This window comes from Bubalus kerabau, chromosome 7 (genome assembly GCF_029407905.1).
Source record: "Bubalus kerabau isolate K-KA32 ecotype Philippines breed swamp buffalo chromosome 7, PCC_UOA_SB_1v2, whole genome shotgun sequence".
NCBI lineage: Eukaryota > Metazoa > Chordata > Mammalia > Artiodactyla > Bovidae > Bubalus > Bubalus kerabau.
This window is the reverse complement of record NC_073630.1, coordinates 49,957,144-49,979,502: the sequence shown is the minus strand read 5'-3', so window position 1 is coordinate 49,979,502 and position 22,359 is coordinate 49,957,144. Positions and strand designations below refer to the sequence as shown.

At 37.0% G+C, this 22,359-nt stretch overlaps 1 protein-coding gene across 12 annotated transcripts in view; it reads right to left on the bottom strand.

The window, feature by feature from the left end:
• The window catches only part of RBPJ (recombination signal binding protein for immunoglobulin kappa J region), a 160,717-nt gene that overhangs the window by 38,855 nt on the left and 99,503 nt on the right, over positions 1-22,359 (bottom strand). For 11 of the 12 annotated variants that reach the window (XM_055588187.1, XM_055588188.1, XM_055588197.1 and 8 more), the window contains one exon: positions 4,329-4,367. In XM_055588187.1, coding sequence (XP_055444162.1) covers positions 4,329-4,367 — 39 coding nt within the window. Of the gene's footprint in view, positions 1-1,274; positions 1,293-4,328; positions 4,368-22,359 lie in introns of those variants that run through there. The other variant, XM_055588199.1, reaches the window with a different exon arrangement.

Sequence of the window (22,359 nt, the reverse complement as noted above, 5' to 3'; positions counted from 1 at the left end):
ACATGACTGAGCAACTTCACTTTCTTTTTCTTTCTTTCCCCTTCAATGACTTCAATGACATGTGTATTGGTCCATTTGAAAATAAAATACAGTTCATTAATGATATTTTTCAGATATTTTATCTGTGTGCTTCATTTTGGATAGCTTCTATTGGTATGCCTTCAAGTTTACTAATTTCTTCTGTAGCATGTATCTGTGATTAATACCACAAGTGTATTTTTTCATTTAAATAGTTTAGTTTTCATCTCTACAAATGTGAATTGGATCTTCTCTTTTTTTAAATCTTCCATGTCCTTTATTTAACTTCCAATCTCTCTTCCAGCTCAGGGATCTGCAATTACAGCCTATAGGCCAAATGCAAACTACCACCTATAGTAGAAATGAATTTATATTCCAGTATACAGTAATGTCCCTTCGTTTAGACACTGTGTCTGGCTACTTTTACGCCACAATAAAGTTGAATAGTTACAACAGAGGCTGTTCAGGCCATAAAAATATTTACCATTTTATCCTTTGACAAAAATTTTGTACAGTCCTGATCTTAGCTTCTTAAACATAAAGAAGACAAATGTAATTAACAGTCTTAATGCCCTTTTCTATCATCTGTGTCATTTCTGGGTTGGTTTTGACTGATTGGTTTTTCTCATTATGAACCATTTTCCTACATTTTTTATTTTGACCATATGTTAAGACACAATGAATTTTACCATCTTTTTGAGTGCTGCATATTTTTCCATTCTTTAAATATTCTTGAGCTTTGTTCTAGTTCTAATTTAAGTTATTTAGAAAATGTTTGATCCTTTCAAACTTGCTTAAGGTTTTTAGGTGAAACCAGAGCAGCATTTAGTCTAGGCCTAATTCTGTACCACTGAAACAAAACTCTTCTGAATACTCTAGTTGATGCGCTGTGAATTATGAGCTTTTTTCCCCACTTTGACTACTGGCAACAGGCACAATTCATAGAATTGAGAGAGCTATAGGAATTCTTTCCTCTAATTCTTTAGGTTTATCTTCCCCCAGCCTTGGGTAGTTTACTCACACATGTGTTGTTCAATACTCAGCTCAAGACTAGAGAGGACCCTCTAAAGATCTCTGAAACTCTGCATAGCTCTTTCCTCTCCAGTTCCCCACCCAAAGAATTCTGACCACTTTAATTAGCCTCCTTACATTCCCAGTTCATCTCCACAACTCAAGGTGCTTACCAGGCTCAACCTGGATTCCCCTTCCTACATCATATACTGGAAACTTTCTCCAGGCACTAAGCTGGGGCTCACCTCATTTGTCTCCTGTCTCTCAAGGCTCACTGTCCTTTCTTGCCTGCCGTCCAGTATCTTGAAAACTGCTGTTTCATATATTTCGTCCAGGTTTTTAGTTGTTCCAAGCTGAAGAGTAATTTCAGTCCCTGTTACTCTATCTTGGCCAGAAGCAGAAGTCCTAAAATCTACTAAAATTTTCTAACCAGGGAAAACTGCTTAAAGGGTAAATGGAAAGCCATGATAAAGTAGATGGGACCTAATTATATCATTGTATACACTTAAGGAAAGGAAAACCTCCTTTCCTTATATTATTACCATTTATTATATTTATTTATAACATTTATATATTGTGCTGATTGCTATTTTTATGGAAAAGTGAAGTGAAGTTGCTCAGTCGTGTTCGACACTTTGCGACCCCGTGGACTGTAGCCCACCAGGCTCCTTCATCCATGGGATTCTCCAGGCAAGAATACTGGAGTGGTTGCCATTTCCTTCTCCAGGGGATCTTCCCAACCCAGGGATTGAACCCGGGTCTCCGCATTGCAGGCAGACGCTTTAACCTCTGAGCCACCAGGGAAACCCAATTATTCATCAAAATATATCTTGTTGTTAGGAGTCACTCAAACCTATTCCTGCTGGTAATGAAATGAAAATAGTTATCTAATAATATCATTTATCTAATAAATTTTAAATTTCAAAATGCCTAACATGTGAATTAAACAAATTCCAGTTAGAATTTCTTCAAGACATATAAAAACAAGTAGTTGACAATATATTTACATTGACCTGTGAGGTAAGTTATATTTTCCCAACCCACTTGATCTGAAAAATGCCTTAAAAATATTTTTAAATTTTGAGTTTCAGATATAAAGTTACAAAAGTAGTATAAACAATTCCTAGTCTCCTTTTCCCTCAGACTAGCAAATGTTAACATTTTACCATATTTGTACCATTTAAGAGCACATTATAGACATAAAACCACTTTACCCAAAATACTTGTGTTTATTGCCAAAAAAACATTGTCTTATACAATCACATGCAATTATGACTGATACAATACTTCCACAATAGATTTTTATTCAGTTGTTTCCAACTGTCCCTCTAATATCCTTTACTGGGGGGTGGAAGTGTGAAGTAGCCTTGAGAAACTCTGAACTCAGGCCAAATTAGGATAGCCTCCATTTTGTTTGTTATTTTAATTAAGCTGAGCTGGAACATGGACACACCACTCATTTACATATTGTCTATGGATGATTTGGGGACATAAGAACAGAGCTGAAGAGTCACAACAAACTCAGTGTGATCCAAAGAGCCTAACACTTTCATTATCTGATCCATTAGAGAAAATGTTTGGCAACTCCATCCTTGGAGCACAAGAAAAATTTGTTCCTGTTCCAGTTTAGTTAAATCTGTCATGTGTAACCTAGCTGTTGTGACCTTTGGGGTTCCTTTACTCTGGTACTTTGCAGTCTTTATTTTTCATAATCTTAAACATTTGGACGAGTAAATGCTGTTTACTTTATAGGATGTCCTTCCATCTGTGTCTGTCTGACAGTTTCCTTAAGCTTAGATTTAAGCTTATGCATTTTTGGCAAGAATCACACCAAAGCTATACTGTGATTCTTCATGATGCATGTGGAATTTATTTGTCCATTATTGGTGATGTTAATTTAGAACACTTAATTAAGGTGGTGTCTGTCAGATTTCCTCACTGTCATGTTACTATTGCTCTCTTTATAGTTAACACTGACTCAATGGACGTGAGTCTGAGTGAACTCCAGGAGTTGGTGATGGACAGGGAGGCCTGGCGTGCTGCAATTCATGGGGTCGCAAAGAGTCGGACACAACTGAACTGAACTAAACTCACAGTTAACACATACTTTGTGAGATATGCTTAGACACTATAAAAAAGCTTTGTTTCTCATCAGACTTTAAACCAGTAGTTTAAACATCCATTGATGACGTTAGCCTGAGACAATGATCACTGTAGTGGTTGCCAATGTGTGGTTTCCTAGTTTCATCATTTCTTCTACATTTATTAAGTGGAATTCTTCTGTAAATGGAAGCTATCTCCTTTCCTCCATTTATTTAAGTATTTAACTCAGCATAGACTTCTAAACTGTCATTTTATTTTATGGGTTTTAATCTATTATTGTCATTATTTATTTTGATGACCAAAGTGTCCATGATTTAGCTAAAGAAGCCTCTTCAAACTGGCTCCCTTTGTGTGTCCTTCTGGCAGGTCCCCATCATTCTTTTGAGTGAAACAGCTTTTTTAATAATGGCAACAATGTGGAAATGACCCAAATGGCCATCTGTGTGAATTAAATAAAGACTGGTCAGAAGACAATGAAAAATTATGAAGACACTAAAGAGACCAAGGTAGAAGATCTACAGTTAACAGAACAATGCTAAGAGTATGATGCTAGACTTTAAAAAGAAAAAAAAAAAAAAAGACAAGTCTCTGTTTATACATGCATACAATTTTCTTGAAAGATATTAACAAGGCAGGGTAGCATTATCTCCAGGACTGTAGCTGTGGAACTGAGCATCTTACTTTTTATTTTACAATCACTGGCTCTCAGAAATTTTTTGGAGTATTTTCAAGACTAACACTTTTAAATTTAACATGTAATTAAAATGCACACTGTAAAAATTATATAATTAGAACAGTATAATATTTATAGTCTCATTAAAATGTATAAAATCTGTTTTAAAATTCTTTCTAAAAGCATTTAAGTATCTTTCAAGTCCCAGTTGTAATCAACAAATTGTGATTGCCTAATGAAACTAGATAAAGGAAACCATCCTTATGTTGTAGTCCTTGTCACATTAACTATATAATACTCAATATTAACCTTGAAAGGTTTCATTTTCCCTTTCAACTGTACCATCTTATCTTGTTTTATGGGGAGAGAAAAGGGGTGATAAAAGGAAGGGAAAATGGAAATAGGCTTATGATCTAGATATCATTATGTGAGTAACTTCTTTTCAATAAAACCTGAGTTTCCAAAATGACAGGATCTAACACTTTCATAAAATGTTTGGGTAAAAGACTAATATAACGCTTACCTAGTGAGTCGTTTAGGTGGAGGCCGCTCACCAAATTTTCTGGAAGAAATAAGAAAAAAAAAATTAAATAGGCTATATGACACACTCCACAGTATTTTAGGCACCATGAAACCTCCTTTACGACTTACACTTCAACCCTACTAAAGACCACTGTAAAAAGAAAGCCTCCAGTAAATACCAACACGCAGTAGTAACAAAATACAGACTTTAAAGTTGTTTCTAAACAAAACAACAGACCCTAGGTAGGCCTGACACATCCACATGCTGAGTGTGTATTACACTGATTAGATGAGGATAGCAGGTACTTCCCAGAGACACCTTGCTAAAACACCCAACAAAAGATGATCTTCTAGTCTCCCATAATCTGCAGCACTCAAAAATTCCTCAGAGCCCGAGGGGGTATAGATCTCACAGATGTTTACCATGTGGCAAGCATTATGTTATACCTTTTGTTAACCCTTTTTAACCATTATAAAATAATTCTGGAAGGCAAATTTTAAAGATGTACAAAGCAACTTGCCCAATGTCACAAAGTAAACTAAGTGGCAGGCAGAGTTAAGATTTAAGCCTAGATGTTGACTAATTAATTAGTTCATAATATATGGCCTTTCAAAAAGAAATATGCTAAATATTCTAGCATAGAACCACTGAAAGACAGTAACATTGTTTGGGAGAGGGCAAAGAGAAAAAGCCCAAGCAAAGATTAGCACAATTTAGGCTGGAATTAGAATAAGGTATGGGTGGTAAGAGAGACTCCAAGAGTAAGATTAGCTGAGCTCAAATCTATGATTTAGTGTTTATTTCCCGAGCAGCCCTGAAGTTATCTGACTCTCTAGTTCAGTTGCCTTCCTCATTTGACCTCAAGGAGTTGCTGAAGGATTAAAAGTGCTAACTAATATACAGAAGATACACAGAACACCTGGAACGCCTGGAATTATTAATTATTAGTAAATGTTAGTAATTATTACTGTTTTCTAGTAATAAAAGTTAAGCCAAAATAACTAAAGATATTAAGTGTGATATTAACAAAGATAAACAAGTATAAGGAGAAGAAACTAATCCTTATGTGATGACCTGTCTCCTCTGAAAATAAAACATGAGGTCTTCTGAAAGACATGGCAGAGGCACACAGCACTTGAAGAAAAAAGATCAATAGAATTTTTCTTTCTTTTTAAAGCCACATTGCAGTTATAAATGGGTTAAGTGACTTGTTCATAACGAGTTATAGGTTTGAGAAGCCTAAAAGAGTTCTATATTTGTGGTATTTCACACAATTATTAATTTGATGACAAAAGTCTTAAAATCCCATGTAGTTCATTCTGTTGAGTAATTTAATGTTCTATGACACTGTTTATGAACTTGGTTTATAAGAAATTGCCCTTGAATATTTTGGTATTTCAGTTAACCCTAAAATACTGAAAAGTGGCTATAACTGAAACAGCACCCCAAAATGAGTAAATAATCCCAAGTTTTTGTCAGAAGGATTAATAATAAGTAATCCTCTTTGATTTTTATCCTATAGGATGGTCCACTTTAAAACACAATGATTTATTAGTAATATCAACAAGGGTGCTGAAGGACATAGGTTTCAAAACACTGAACTACTGGTTAATCTATGATGTGAATTCCAATTATGGAATTAAAGGCAAAAATCTATTCCTGAAACTTTTCACAGGAAAGATTTTTTTTTTTAATTTATGAGACTGATTAAATTTACTATTGCAGCATATGATTAAAATTAAAAAGTTCCTCACTAGGTTGGATTTAGTATAAAACCCCAAAAGTTTAAGACAATCTTTAAATTACTTCTTTGCATATATATATTTAAGAACAGAGTCACACTTTATAAAGAGAAGCAAAGAATGTAGAGCATATCTAAGAGCTTAAAATGGTGAAAATTTTAGAGAGACACAGCTAACAAATGAGATGAAACTTTTCAGTTAGAATCATGATACTAACCATATTAGCTAATAACTCTGATCATCACACATCCTTTGGAATCTAACAGATAATTTAACATAGGTCTATTATATAACCAATAAGATCCACTGCTCTCAAAATTCAAAAGCAAATTTTGTTTTCTGGTACTCTGAAATGCTTTAAAAATCAGATTAAATCAACTGAATGTTGGTTCAAATATCTGCCTACATTCTTTTTTGGAACTACCCATTAGATGAAGTCAACAATCATACAGTAATGCTTGTGCAACATCACTCCTGCCCCCATAGAAAACATGAAAAAGAGATTTGCCTGCTGAGCTTGAACAGTATTTCAAAATGATGTACTGTTCTATCTGGGTGCTATCTGAAAGTTAGAAATCTTATAAGTGATAAATCACTTCTTCAGTGTATAATAAAGTATCTCCAGTAAGTGTCTGTAAACTCAATCCTCTCTTTAATGCATATGCCATCACACTTCTACTGATCTCATTAAACCTAATGGTTACTGTATCTAATAGAATGGGAGAAGGGTAATAAAATGGGTCTCCTGAAGATAGAAAGCCTAGAGATAAACCCATGCACCTATGGGCACTTTACTTTTGACAAAGGAGGCAAGAATATACAATGTGACAATGATAGTCTCTTCAATAAGTGATGCTGGGAAAACTGCTAAGTTGCTTCAGTCGTGTCCGACTCTGTGCGACCCCATAGACGGCAGCCCACCAGGCTCCCCCGTCCCTGGGATTCTCCAGGCAAGAACACTGGAGTGGGCTGCCATTTCCTTCTCCAATGCATGAAAGTGAAAAGTGAAAGTGAAGTCGCTCAGTCATGTCCGACCCTCAGCGACCCTATGGACTGCAGCCTTCCAGGCTCCTCCATCCATGGGATTTTCCAGGCAAGGGTACTGGAGTAGGGTGCCATTGAAAACTGGACAGCTACAAAAGAATGAAATTAGAACACTTCCTAACACCATATGCAAAGACAAACTCAAATGGATTAAAGATGTCAATGAAAGACGAGAAACTATAAAGCCCTTAGAAGAAAACAGGCAGAACAATCAATGACGTAAATCCCAGCAAGACCCTCTATGACCCACCTCCTAGAATCATGGAAATAAATATAAATAAATAAACAAGTGAAACCTAATTAAACTTAATAGCTTTTGCACAGGAAAGCAAACTATAAACAAGGTGAAAAGACAACACTCAGAATGAAGAGTGTTAGTCGCTCAGTCATGTCCAACTCTTTGTAACCCCTTGGACTGTAGCCTGCCAGGGTTCTCTGTCCATGGAATTTTCCAGGCAAGAATACTGGAGTGGGTGGCCATTCCCTTCTCCAGAGGATCTTCTCAACCCAGGAATTGAACCCGGGTCTCCTGCGTAGCAGGCAGATTCTTTACAGAATGGAGAAAGCAATAGCAAATGAAACAACTGACAAAGGATTAATTTCCAAAAATATACAAGCAGTTCATACAACTCAATACCAGAAAGACAAACAACCCAATCAAAAAGAGGGCAAAAGACCTAAACAGACATTTCTCCAAAGGAGACATACAGATGGCTAATAAATACATGAAAAGACGCTCAGCACTGCTCATTAGAGAAATACAAATCAAAACTACAGTGAGATATCATCTCACAAGGGACAGAATGGCCATCATTAAAAAATCTACAAACAATAAATGCTGGAGAGGGTGTAGGGAAAAGGGAACCCTCTTGCACTGTTGGTGGGAATGTATATACAGTCACTATGGAAATTTCTTAAAAAAACTAGGAATAAAACCACCATATGACCCAGCAATCCCACAACTAGGCATATAACCTGAGTGAAAAGAACACACGTACCCCGATGTTCACTGCAGCACTATTTACGATAGCTAGGACATGGAAGCAACCTCTATGTCCACTGACAGATGAATGGAGAAAGAAGCTGTGGTACACATATAGAATGGAATATACTCAGCCATAAAAAGGAATGCATTTGAGTCAGTTCTAATGAGGTAAATGAACCTAGAGCCTATTATACAGAATGAAAGTCAGAAAGAGAAAAATAAGCATTGTGTTTCAACATATAAATATGGAATCCAGAAAAATGGTACCTATGAAACTACTTTCAGGGCAACGATGGAGACGCAGAGAACAGACTCATGGACACAGGCGGTGGGGGGAGGAAGGTGGGGTGGGATGCATGGAGACAGTAACACAGAAACAGATACACTATCCTATGTAAAACAGCCAACTGGAATTTGCTGCATGACTCTGGGAACTCAAACTAGGGCTCTGTAACAACCTAGAGGGGTGGAATGCAGAGGGAGGCAGCAGAAAGGTTCAAAAGAGAGAGAAAGGTATACATAGGTATACCTATGACTGATTTATGTTGATCTATGGCAGAACCCAATACAATATTTTAGAGCAATTATCCTTCGATTAAAAATAAGTAAATTTAATTATCAAAAATAAAAGAAAATGAGTTTTCTGAGAAAATTCATAAGAGTGTTTAGTAGGTTCACGATGCATAACTCTGAAGCTCACAACTGAACTAGATTCTAATTATTCAGTTAACTTCATAGATCTACATATTTAAAACTATCAACTTATACCAAGATACTATATGCACCCTATACTTATCAAGAGCCACTTTCCTCTACTGATCTGATGTACAATAAATAACACTTCAGGAATTATCTTCTGCAGAAAGAAGGCCCATCTTTAAACATGAGTGAATCAAGAAAATTCATGATGCAGTATTTATATTATACAATCAAAATAACCAGTTTTCAGCAGAAATGACAAGTCAGATAACAATTACTCAGAGACTGATTATAATTTAAAGATTAAGTCCTATTCCTCCATTTTGCAGTAGGGAGTAAGGACACTACAAAATTTTTATCTTTACTTCTAATCTATTTTTAAAACAAGATGTCTATTGACATGTGTTGACAACTGAAAACCAGAAATAAATCGGATCAGTCAAGTTTAGACCACTTTTCTGTAAGACACTTTCATAAGATGTGCATGATACAAGTAAAAATGCAAACAAACAAACAAACAAACCCTAAATCCTTCACTATCTAGGGACACCTTTGATTTTATCAAATATGGAGTTAATTCCTCACTGTACAAAGAATCACTGCTATCCAGTTTATCTTTCTGATACTATAGGTTGTCAATATCTCATTTGCATGAATAGGTTTCTCAAATTTTATGTACACTATATAAAGCATATTTTGATTAATCATGATAATATAAATCCTGTTATATATTTGAAAGAAAAGTTATAATTCTGGAGTTTTTTTTAAGTAACAAGCAAAGGTTAGCTTATGTAAAGTTGATTACACCTATGTCCTTTCCCTCTTCCATTCTGTATGCTTTTCCCTCAGATTGGGACTGGCGAATAAAACACAAACCTAGGTGCCATCACTAGTTAGTTATGCTCATATAACACATGGCTCAAGAAAGCTTAGACTGTCCAAAGTATATGTTGTAAGTATAATTTTAGGCTAGCAAATTCATTTTACTTTAACTTCACTAGCTTTCCCTTTTTAATATAACAATCATCTTTTACTTAAAATAGAATTAGGGAAAATATTATTATAACTGTATCTGTTTTCATACACCAAAAGTTTCCATCAATCACTTAATATACTTCCTACCTATACAAGGTTCCCACATATCCTCCAATCCATTAGAATTTTCAAGTAAGTAGAAGTCTTGAACTTTGCATACTTCTTTTACTTCTGTTTTGCTCATGGTGGACAGGTAATATTGTTTCCCCCACAACAGATACATTTCTTCTATATTAACCAATCTGTTAAGGAAGTATATCACCACCAACATATTGAGGATAAACACGATAAAGTTATCAAAATTTTACCATCTTAACACCTTTTCTAGCTAACAGATGCTTCACATGAGAAAAATCAAGTCAAAAACCAAAAGGTGAGGTATGGAAAGAAAAGAAAAAACTTTGACTATAGAACAATTTAGTAATTACACTGCTAGGATATTGTCTAGTGATATTAGAACTTTTGAGTCTACAGACTCAAAAGCCAGCTCAAATCATGTGGGAAACTATTCTGCCCTTGGGTGTAGAACTAAAAGTAATTTCCTCTATTATTCTGAATTTCACAAGTTTTCTGCTTAATGGATAAATGAAATTAAAATAAATTATTAACTCAAGAAACATTGAAGAGAGCATGAACAAATCCAAACTCTTAATTAAGTCAAACTTCATGTAAATACAACATTGAATGAACAGCAAGCTGAGAAAAGTACACTTGTTTTATACACTTGTCAGGCTTCCCTGGTGCCTCAGATAGTGGAGCATCTGCCTGCAATGCGGGAGACCCGGGTTCAATCCCTGGGTCGGGAGGATCCCCTGGAGAAGGAAACGGCAGCCCACTCCAATACTCTTGCCTGGAGAGTTCCATGGACAGAGGAGCCTGGTAGGCTACAGTCCATGGGGTCGCAAAGAGTTGGACACCGAGCAACTTCACTTCACTTCATACCAAATCTTCTCTAGGTAGTATACAGTTCAAAAAAAGTACCAGAATTTTTGAATCATGGTTTAAGACAGTGAAATGAAACAGCATTTAACGAGGGAAAAATAAGGAAACCTGATTGATACCCTCAAGAATCCATGCCTGATCATTCCACCAGGATAAAGAAATAAATAGATGATATACGTGATCATCATAGTCTGTGCTAACATATAATATGAAAAACAAAGCAATAGGTACCAGAAAGTTGTTGAGCAATCTACTCACCAAAACAGAAGATGCTAATTAGAAAAGGCTACACATAATATACCAACTTTGTCTTCATTCATTCATTCACCTAGTATGTACCGAGTACAGGTACTTGGTATACATCAGTGAACAAAAGAGACACAAAATCCATTCCCTTATGGCACTTACATTCAAGTAAGACAAATGGACAATGGTATATATTCAACGATGTTCATCAATGTAATTTATTTTTTAAAAAGCTAGAAATAAACACTATACTTATTGAATATGATTTAAAAGACTAATATTGAAACAATCTAAAAATATATTTCAAGTAAATATGTAACATCTTCACTTCTAAACCTTCATTCTATATTTATGACAGAAAATAGTCTATGTATTGAGTCAAATAACTTTGAGCAAGACAAGCGACACCTTGTCACAATTCAATTTTTAGCTTTAACCTACTCTTACCTTAAGACCTGTATTTAATGGCAATAATGCTCAAAACCTGTCAAGGTATAACCAGTGGTCTTGGATACAACAAAAAAGACAATCAAGGCATGATGCATTCTCCTGAACCATCACAATTACTAAATATTTTCTATTAGAACAAATATCCTATGGGGTAGACCAAAGACATGCCACACTTGGCCCCACCAGGTGAAGAAACCTGCTCCCCTTCTTAATAGAATGCTGCACAGAACATCTGAAAGGCACTGCTTCCTTAATTTTAAAATCCCTTTATTCTACCTTTTTTCCCCCCAATTAAAACAACAGCAAACTTTGTTAGCCTGTCATCAGTCTATGTAAAGAAGCAGGCAGAGTGGAAAGGTACAAACTAGGAGTGACCGAGACCATCGTTTTCAGCTATTCTCTGCATCTGGCTTTTGAGGTATCTCCAAAATTAGCATCAGGTTAGGGAATAGGTGATTTTCCTAAAATTCATACCTGCAGAGGGATTTGCTCCAGTTAAATCTGCGACAGCCATAAGCCTCACAACCCAGACAGCAGAGCTGAGTTGAGAACCCTGGCATCCATTAACATCACATATAAAGACCTTATATGAAAAGTATATGTCTTAAAATCTATGGCCTCAACAAGAGAGAGCAGTAAGATGCTGGACAACTACTCCAATTTCATGCCAAAAGACTGAAAAGGACAAACGGACATCAAATGCCTCCTAACATGGTAAGAGCACAGTATCATTTCTGTAATTTCACTGACAAAAACGCAACTTGAAGCTAAACAAGAAGAAACATAACAAACCTAAACTGTGGCAGAGTCAACAAAATAAGTGGATTACACTTTTAAAAGCACCAAGGTTGTAAAAGACAAAAAAATGAAAACTTGCTCAGATTAGAAGAGACTGAAGAAACATGATCACTGTATACAACAGACTATCCAGAATTTACTTCTGCTAGAAAAGGACATTATTTGGACAAGTGACAAAATCTGCATAAAATGGTAGATTAGAAAACAGGATCATATAAATTTTAATATCTAGTTTTGATAGCTGTACAGGCATTAAAGAAGAGAATGTCTTTAATTTTTGAAACACTGTAGTGTTTAGAAAGAAAAGGGAATGATGTCTACTTACCTTCAAAAGGTTCAGGAAAAATAAGATTGTGTGTGTGTGTGTGTGTGTGTGTGTGTGTGTAGATACACAGAGGGATAATGTAAATGTGGTAAAATGTTAATAACTGAAGTATCTGGCTGAACTTCTCTGTAATATTTTGTTATATTTGCACTTTTTCTGTAAACTGAAATTATATCAAAACAAAAAAGGCCACCATCAGAGAAGCACTAACCTGATCTAGGTGCTGACATAACGCTAATCACCACAGAACCTGGTGGCGACAAACAGAGACATTCACTGGCGGCGATAAGAGACCCCACGGCCGGCTTTCTGGCACAGCTCTTATGTTCTTATGACAACTTGCTATAGACTTAAAGTCTGATTACACCCAGTGTTGATGTACAAGTGGAGAAACAGGAACTCTCATGCACTGTTGGGAGTTTAAATTTGTGCAATCTTTTTGAAGACACCTGGCAGCGTCTACTGTAATTCAAGATGTGCATTCCTTTGAATCCCTAGCACTCTCTATTCGGGAAATTTATTATATAGGTAGACAAATCTGACTATGCAAAAATTTGTTTACAAAGATATGCAATAAAGCATCATTTGTATTAAAAAAAAATTTTTAAATCCATGATAACTAGGAATGGATTGCTGGTTACACATAGCACTTCACAATCATGCCTACAGACCCAAACAGAAAGAAAAGAAAAAAGTAAAAAGAGCTATCCAATTAATACCATTAATTTTTTTCTTTTTTTGGTTATGCTGCCACCACTGGACTGCTAGGAATTCCCAGAAGCATTAATTTTGAATGAAAAAATGAGATATATATTTTCATTCCCCTCCCCAAGTGTGTATATAAAATAATACACACACACATATATACACACACACACATATATATATATACACCATTTCCACTAATTATCAGTATTAGTGATAATGATGAGCAGCAGCAAGAATTCCATTTTGCTCTAGAATGTATTATATATAATCTGGCAGATGTTTTATTCATTACTAGCTAGGCTTGGCTTAGGTAAACAGCCAAATAAAACTGCATATCTAAACATCAGTTAAGGCCACTCATATACTGAGTCTAGAAGAAGGGTGGCTTAAAATAAAAACTGAGAAAAACATGTAAGTTAAAATTTTACCCCACAAAATGTTCTCAGTAAACAAATTTCCCTAGGGGAAATAATACAGAAAAAAATATGCCAGATCCAAATAAAGAAATTCACACCCTTATGGAAAACATACACTTCCACATAGGAAAATATAATGCAACTTAAAGAAGTTTAAAGAGGTCCTAAAAGGCAATGGCACCCCACTCCAGTACTCTTGCCTGGAAAATCCCATGGATGGAGGAGCCTGGTGCGCTGCAGTCCATGGGGTCGCTAGGAGTCGGACACGACTGAGCGACTTCACTTTCACTTTTCACTTTCCTGCATCGGAGAAGGAAATGGCAACCCACTCCAGTGTTCTTGCCTGGAGAATCCCAGGGACGAGGGAGCCTGGTGGGCTGCCGTTTATGGGGTCGCACAGAATCGGACACGACTGACGCGACTTAGCAGCAGCAGCAGCAGCAACCTTAACCATCTGTTTAATTTCTGCAAAAGAATTCAATTTTTGCTAAGAATTCCTTCAGACATCTGACTTGATCTTATGCACTGCCTTTTAAGGCAATATTTAAGAGGTGAAAAGTGTCATCTGATAAGAGCACACACAATCTGTCACAAATACAGGTCATGGGACAGGTAGCCGCATATTACCGTACAGACATGGACTCAGGAGCAAGGTTGTTTAAGTTCACACCCTAACTTTAAAGCAAAGGAGTAGAAGTTACTTAAACTGTTTCAGTTTTCTCAATTCGAAACACAGATAAAAGTATCTCTGTACAGAATTCTTACAAGAATTTAAAAGGTTCGTAAGTGTACAGACCGAGGGATTTTCTGGAGGTTCAATGAGTGGGAACCCACCCTTCCAATGCAGGGGGTGCGTGTTCAGTCCCTGGTTGGGGAAATAGGATCCTGCATGCCATGAAGTGCAACCAAAAAAAAAGTGTACAGCACCTAAGAGTTCTAGGTACTAAGTCAGCACTCGATGAAACACCACTACTGTTTCAAGGCTGGATTACACAGTATTATTTACTCTTACAAATACGGTAAAATTGAAATAAGGTCTTCAAAACAAATACACATTTATATAGCTTTAAAATACATATAATTAATTCTACATTTCACAAAGAAATTGAGAATACATAAAAGAACTCAACAAAAACCTGATTTAAAAATAAGTAAAGGACTGTTCTCTTAGCTCAGTAGGTAAAGAATCTGCCTGCAATGCAGGAGACCTGGGTTTGATCCCTAGGTTGGGAAGATCCCCGGGAAAAGGAAACGGCAACCCACTCCAGTATTCTTACCTGGAGAATCCTATGGACAGAAGAGGCTGGAAGGCTACCGTCCATGGGGTTGCAAGAGTCGGACACAACTTAGCAACTAAACCACCACAACTGAACCACCAACGGACTTGAAGAGATGTATCTCCAAGAAGATATACAAATGGCCAATAAGCACATAAAAGCTCAACATTACTAATCACTATGGAAATGCAAATCAAAAACATAAAGATAGCACTTCATACCATTCAGGATGCCTATTATCAAAACTGACAAAAAACAACAAGATTTGAACCCTGGTACATTGCTGGTGGACATATAAAATGGTATGGTATTATGGTGGAAATATAAAATGGTATGGCAGTATCTCCAAAATTAAACGTACAATTAACACATAATCTACCAATTCCACTTCTGTGTACATATCCAACAGAAATAAAAGCAGAAACTCAAACAGATACTTGCACACCAATGTTTAGAGCAGCATTATTTGCACCAGGCAAAAGGTGGAAATAATCTAAATGCCCACTGATGGATGAATAAATGTGGTATACACATACAATTAAATATTCCAACTTAAAAAAAATTCTGACACAAGTTACATACAACATGGATGAACCCTGAATACATTATACTAAATTAAAATAAGACACAAAAGGTCAAATATCCTATGATCCCACTTATATAAGGTACCTAGAGTAGTCAAATTCAGAAGACAGAGAAGTAGAATGGTGGTTTCCAGTGACTGTCACCATGGTTGAGGATATGGAAGGAAGCATGGAGAGTTACTGTTTAATGGGTATAGTTTGGGAAGATGAAAAAATTTTGGAGACAGAAGGTGATGGTGGTTGTGCAGTAATGTGAACGTGCCTAATGAAACTGAACTGAACACAAAAAATGATTAAAATGGTAAACTTCATGTTTTATATATATTTTGCCCCTCTAATAGTACATTTAGTTTTGCCTTAAACTATGGTTTAATGAGGAATATTGGCTCAGCTTTGAGGGGTATCCTATGTGACTGCCAGGATAAGTGACAGTGGCTGCCGTACAACTTAGAAAAAACAGACAAGTGGGTGCCAAGACATACAAAAGAAGAACATGAGGAGTACATGTATAATATATAAATGGTTCCTACTACCATCAAGGCAAAGATAGAAAAGGAAAAAGAGAAGTTCTTCCTAGAATCTATGCTTCCTAAGGAAGGGCAGCACAGACAGCATGCAAACAATCCCTCAAAGACTGTTTGGGTTTGAACATCTCCTGTGGAAAATCCCAAGTGATCATGGAAAGCAGCTTGTACATGAGATGTCACATAGTTTTTGCCTTTGCACCTCCCCACTGACTTCTCACCCCTACCTCAAATTATAAACAGTGAAGATTTTTTTCCTCCACAAAACATCTGCCAAAGATGTTAAGGTTGTCAGTTCTCTGAAGTCATTTGAAAATTCTTCACAGGAAGAAAGAAATCTGATATTAATTAGAAGTTATTATTTTTTTCTCATCTTTTGAAATGGCCTTTCCAATCCAAGTGAGACTTAAAAAGGAAAGAAAGAGGGATGCCAATAAAAGAGATTTTTTTTTTTTTTTTGAAAGCCATGCTGCTGCTGTTGCTGCTAAGTCACTTCAGTCGTGTCCGACTCTGTGCGACCCCAGAGACGGCAGCCCACCAGGCTCCCCCGTCCCTGGGATTCTCCAGGCAAGAACACCAGTGGGTTGCCATTTCCTTCTCCAATGCATGAAAGTGAAAAGTGAAAGTGAAGTCACTCAGTCGTGTCCGACTCTTAGCGACCCCATGGACTGCAGCCTACCAGGCTCCTCCGTCCTTGGGATTTTCCAGGCAAGAGTACTGGAGTGGGGTGCCATTGCCTTCTCCATTTGAAAGCCATAGAATACAACTATCCATAATAGGATTTCTTTGCCTGATTTCCTTCGGTTCTTCTATCCTTGAAAACGTATACAACATTTACTGTGCAATACATTTATCTTAGAAGGGGTCTAGCTCAGTACAGGTATTTAGAACTGAGAGATCAGATCCCCAAGAAGTAACCATCAATGATTTCTGGTAGGGAAGCCTGAATATAGCAGAGAGGACCAAAGAGATTTTTAGTGGGGAACAATGAAGAAGACAAATAAGCTACATTTCAGGAGGCTGCTCAAAGTAAGTTTTTGCCTCCACAGAATTAACAAACTATGGAAAAATAGGTAATTTTCAGTTTTTAAAAAGAAACTACCAAGCCAGATGACCTTGCAATTTTAAAGCTGGGCTCTATATTGAGTCCTGTGCTAAGCTGCTTCAGTCGTGTCTAACTCTTTGCAACTCTATGGACTGTAGCCCACCAGGCTCCTCTGTCCATGGGATTCTCCAGGCAAGAAGAATACTGGAGTGGGCTGGGGTGCCCTTCTCGAAGGGATCTTCCTGACCCAGGAATCGAACCCGTATCTCTTATGTCTCCTGCCCTGGCAGGCCAGTTCTTAACCACTAGTGCCACTTGGGAAGCCCATATTGAGTTCTAATATCCTACAAATAAAGTTTTCCAAGTACCTAGTGAGGAATCACCTCATCACCGACTCAATGGACATGAGTAGGAATCACCTCATCACCGACTCAATGGACATGAGTTTGAGCAAGCTCCAAGAGATGGTGAAGGAGAGGGAAGCCTGGCGTGCTACAGCCTATGGGGTCACAAAGAATTGGGACACCACTGAGCAACTGAACAACAACGAGGAATCAAAGGAGTAAACTTAGTAAAGAGAACCCAGGCATTGTAATACTTAGCTCCCATCACAAGGAAGAAAATACAAGTAGAAAAAAATAGTATTTCCCTGTAAAAGTTAGGTCCAACAGGCCTCTCCCTAAATTAATTCTGATTCAGCCCATGGAATGGAATAGCCTCAGAAGCAGTATCATGCAATTAGGTGGTACATGAAGGCCCATAATCTTTCCTTAATAAAAGTACACCTGAGAATGTAGCAATACTGCTAGACCACTGACAACAGCTTAAAATACATGCCTGTTGACTTGAGATTATTATTGCTGATGTTCAAAAATAATAAAAATGCTATACCCGCACAAATGTGTATATATGAGTACCAACAGACATGTAGAAGAATGTCCACAGCATCATCAGACATAATAATCCCAAATCAGAAACTCAAATGACCACTGTCGAAGGATCGGCTAAATTACAGAATCATCATACGATCAGATAAATTATAGAATCATCATACAGCACTGTGCTATTCAGCAAGGAAAGTGAACAAATTATCACTACACATGCAGTAACACTGACTAATAGCAAAAGAAGCCAGACTCAAAAAGGTACAAAATTATATGATTTTATATGAAATTTTAAAAAGAAAAGCAAAACTAAACTACAGAGTTCACCAGGATACAGGTGACCTTTGAGAGGGAGGTACACACACCAGGAGGAGCTATATGAAAGGATCCGGAAGAACGAGTAATATTCTGTAACTTCATCTGTGTGATGGTCACACATGTACATTCACTTTGTGAAAATTTACTTTATTGTACATTTATGATTTGTGTGCTTTGTTTTTCTGTAGGTATATTACTTTAATTTATAAATACATATCCAGATTTATTAATATTCAAATGTTTCAAATGAATGGATGGTTTCAAATGAATGGATGTTTCAAATGAATGGATGGTTCTGGGAAAAAAGTTCTTTCCTAGACTTTATTCCTATTGTCTTTGAATTCTATTTTAACATCAGATTTTAGAAGGTGGTGATTTCCAGTCCTCAGCTACACCATTCCAGAATATATGTATTTCATATCAAAGGTTAGTATAAGGATTTAAGTCCTGAAAACCGGTCTTCTCTACATCTAAACTGCAAATCAGAATTTAGTCTTCTTCCCTAATTTTAGTAGGCACAAGAATCAGGATCAATTGTGGTCCTCTGTTTGGCAAATCTACCCCAGAGTATGCATTTTTTAAAAGTCACTAGTTATGCAGTGTCACAGAAAAATGCTGAATGGGTAGTAGGATTAGAACTTTCCTATTGTTAACTTTTAAATTGGCTTCATTTGCCTCTCTCACCTAAAACCAAGATGAGGAGGAAGGAGAGAGAGAGTGTGGCATAACTGTTTTGAACATTCTCATTACTGTTCTTTCTTTAACGTTTAACACACATTTAAGGGCCTACTGTATGTTAGGAACTGCAGTTGACATTTGGAACATGTAGCAGCAAATGGAACACGGTCCCTATCCACATAGAATACATGACAGGAGCAGCAGCAGGCTACCTATGCACTATGCACGCACATCTCACTTCACACACATGTCAATCTTACTACACAGACGAGAAAAATCTGCTTAGAAACCACTTTGCCTTGTTCACATAATGGTAAATTTGGTTTAAAATGTAACTACAGTATAAGGTCCATGATTTTCCATATATTCTGCAATAAGGTAGAATTCAAGTACAGTTCAATTCTAGATACTAACATATGAAGAGATACAATTTTTATGAAAGACTGTAAAGTGTACTAACTGATCCTAAAAATTTCTATGATATAGTATAGACTTGTTTTGCTTAAGTGAGGGGTCAACAAGAAACCAGAAAGGAAACCTTTCATTACCCTTCCAATACTTCAACTACTAACTAAATTATAAGGGTAAAAGATTCTTTTGTCTTTGACTGCTAGAAAGTGAAAAAATTCTCTTCGAAAGCTATAAATACATAAAACTCAGGAAATCTAAAGACACCTGCTGTGGTAGCCATACCTTAACTACTGCATACATATACATAAACAGACATAAATGTCTGTACATATACGTACATCAAATATTTGACAATTACTCTTTCATATTTCTTGCACAAAGACAATAAATACGTTACAATGCTCATGACCAGTGTCTACATCACCAATCATAATTTTGCAAAGTACATTTTTTTTCTGAGTTGAAAAGGATCAAGAATACATAAACATCTTCTATGTCTATGTATATATACATATATATATGTATGTATATATGTATATGTATGTATGTACATATACATGTATGTGTGTGTGTGTGTGTGTATATATATACTATGTCTGCACTTATACTATATACTATGTCTACACTAACATTTTCTGTTAGTCAAAATTATTAACATAAAGACTCTGTACCAGTCCAACCTCTATTAAACCATTACTGGCCAATTTCTTAAACAGTCAAACCTCTAACATACAGTTTGGTTTTAAAGTATTTGAATTCTGCAGTCTATCTGCCTTTTGTTTTCCTTTTAAATAAAGCAGACCAGAACATTTATGGTTGCCTGAAAAATCCCATGGACGGAGGAGCCTGGTGGGCTTCAGTCCATGGGGTCGCTAAGAGTCAGACATAACTAAGTGACTTCACTTTCACTTTTCACTTTCATGCATTGGAGAAGGAAATGGCAACCCACTCCAGTGTTCTTGCGTGGAGAATCCCAGGGACGGGGGGCCTGGTGGGCTGCCATCTATGGGGTCACACAAAGTCGGACATGACTGAAGCGACTTAGCAGCAGCCAAAAAGTCTAATTCATAAAGGAAAGGCTGTAATTCAAGTTTACAAGGAATTAAACTATTTTAAAGAAGCCTGACCCTAAGGAAAAAAAAAAGATGGCAACTGTAATTTTAAAACATGCAAAATAGGACAGTGAAGGGAGACTATCAGTAAGCAAAAAATAAAATGATCAAAATCTGTACGTTCAGATGGGGAAGAAAAGATTTCCAGGTATTTTTTATACACCACTGCATGAATAAGGAAATGCCTTCCTGCTTGAGTGTTTTTACCCAAAACAATACATTTCTTTTGAACTGTAACTTAACTTTCTGTTATCACATGTCATGTTATAACAATCAAACCTACATTTGTGGTAAAGCCAAAAACCACTCTGAAGAAGTGGTCTTAACCACAATTCAAAGCTTATAAAGATTATCTGAGCCATTAACCTGTTGAGCTGCTTTCATACACTGCTAGAACCAAAAAGCCAGGCCCAGCAGCTCGTTGTAGCTGCTCCCACAAGCTTCACAAGGAAGCCACAGGGCTCTGCAAGGGAAATACACAATACAGGAGAATTGAAGTTGGTGGTACAAAAATCTAACAGCACACTACTTTGTCTTGGGTAGTTCTGCTGCTGCTGCTGCTGCTGCTAAGTCACTTTAGTCGTGTCCAACTCTGTGCAACCCCAGAGACGGCAGCCCACCAGGCTCCCCTGTCCCTGGCATTCTCCAGGCAAGAACACTGGAGTGGGTTGCCATTTCCTTCTCCAATGCATGAAAGTGAAAAGGGAAAGTGAAGTTGCTCAGTCATGTCCGACCCTCAGCGACCCCACGGACTGCAGTGCACCAGGCTCCTCTGTCCATGGGATTTTCCAGGCAAGAGTACTGGAGTGGGGTGCCATTGCCTTCTCCGGTGGGTAGTTCTACAGGCAGCCTAATAAAACATCAACCATCTGAGGAGCCTCAGCTCGGCACAGGTACAAGAAAGACTCCGAATTGAGAATCACTATGAAGTGATTAGGGCTTCCCTGGTGGCTGAGTTGGTAAAGAATCCACCTGCAATGCGGGAGACCTGGGTTCGATCCCTGGGTTGGGAAGATCCCCTGGAGGAGGGCATCGCAACCCACTCCCGTACTTTTGCCTGAAGAATCCCCATGGACAGAGGAGTCTGGCAGGCTACAGTCTGTGGGGTCGCAAAGAGTCGGACACAACTGAGCGACTAAAAAACAAAAAATACAAAAAACATGAAGAATATAGAACATCAGTAACTTAAAGTAGTAACGCACTAGAAGACGAGGCAAAAGCCTTGGGAGTTTGACCGTAACAAGGAGGAAAACAAAGGTTAAGACCTCTTGGCAGGTATAGATTCAACTGTCACAGTTTGGGTTATTCGGGTTATATATTTACTTAACATCTTGCTATGCTATGAATTCAAATTAGGCAAACTGCAAAGCTGTTCTGTTATAACTTTACTAGTTAACTGGCTAGTCAACTTCCCTCTATCATTTGTCTAACTAGAAAGAAGGGCACAGTTCTTTAAAGATCAGCTGCTCCATTGCAGCAACTTAATTCTTAACATTTCCTCTCTCATCAACATCTATCTATACAGGCATGTTTTCTAAAGACATGTGGTCTCTATTCTCTTAAGTATTAGATTTTTGACTTTCCCTCATTCTTGACTTCCATCACAAGGAATTCATTGACAAATGCTGTCCACTGCCTTCTCAAATTATCTTCTATATTGCCACTCCCTGATTCCATAAAGTTAGATGAAGCTCTTATTACAACTTTTATATCTATAGCATCCTAAACTAGCCTCATGCAGTAAAATAGACAAGCACACAACAAACAGAATATATCTGTTTATATGCGCTCTCATTTAACTATCACCA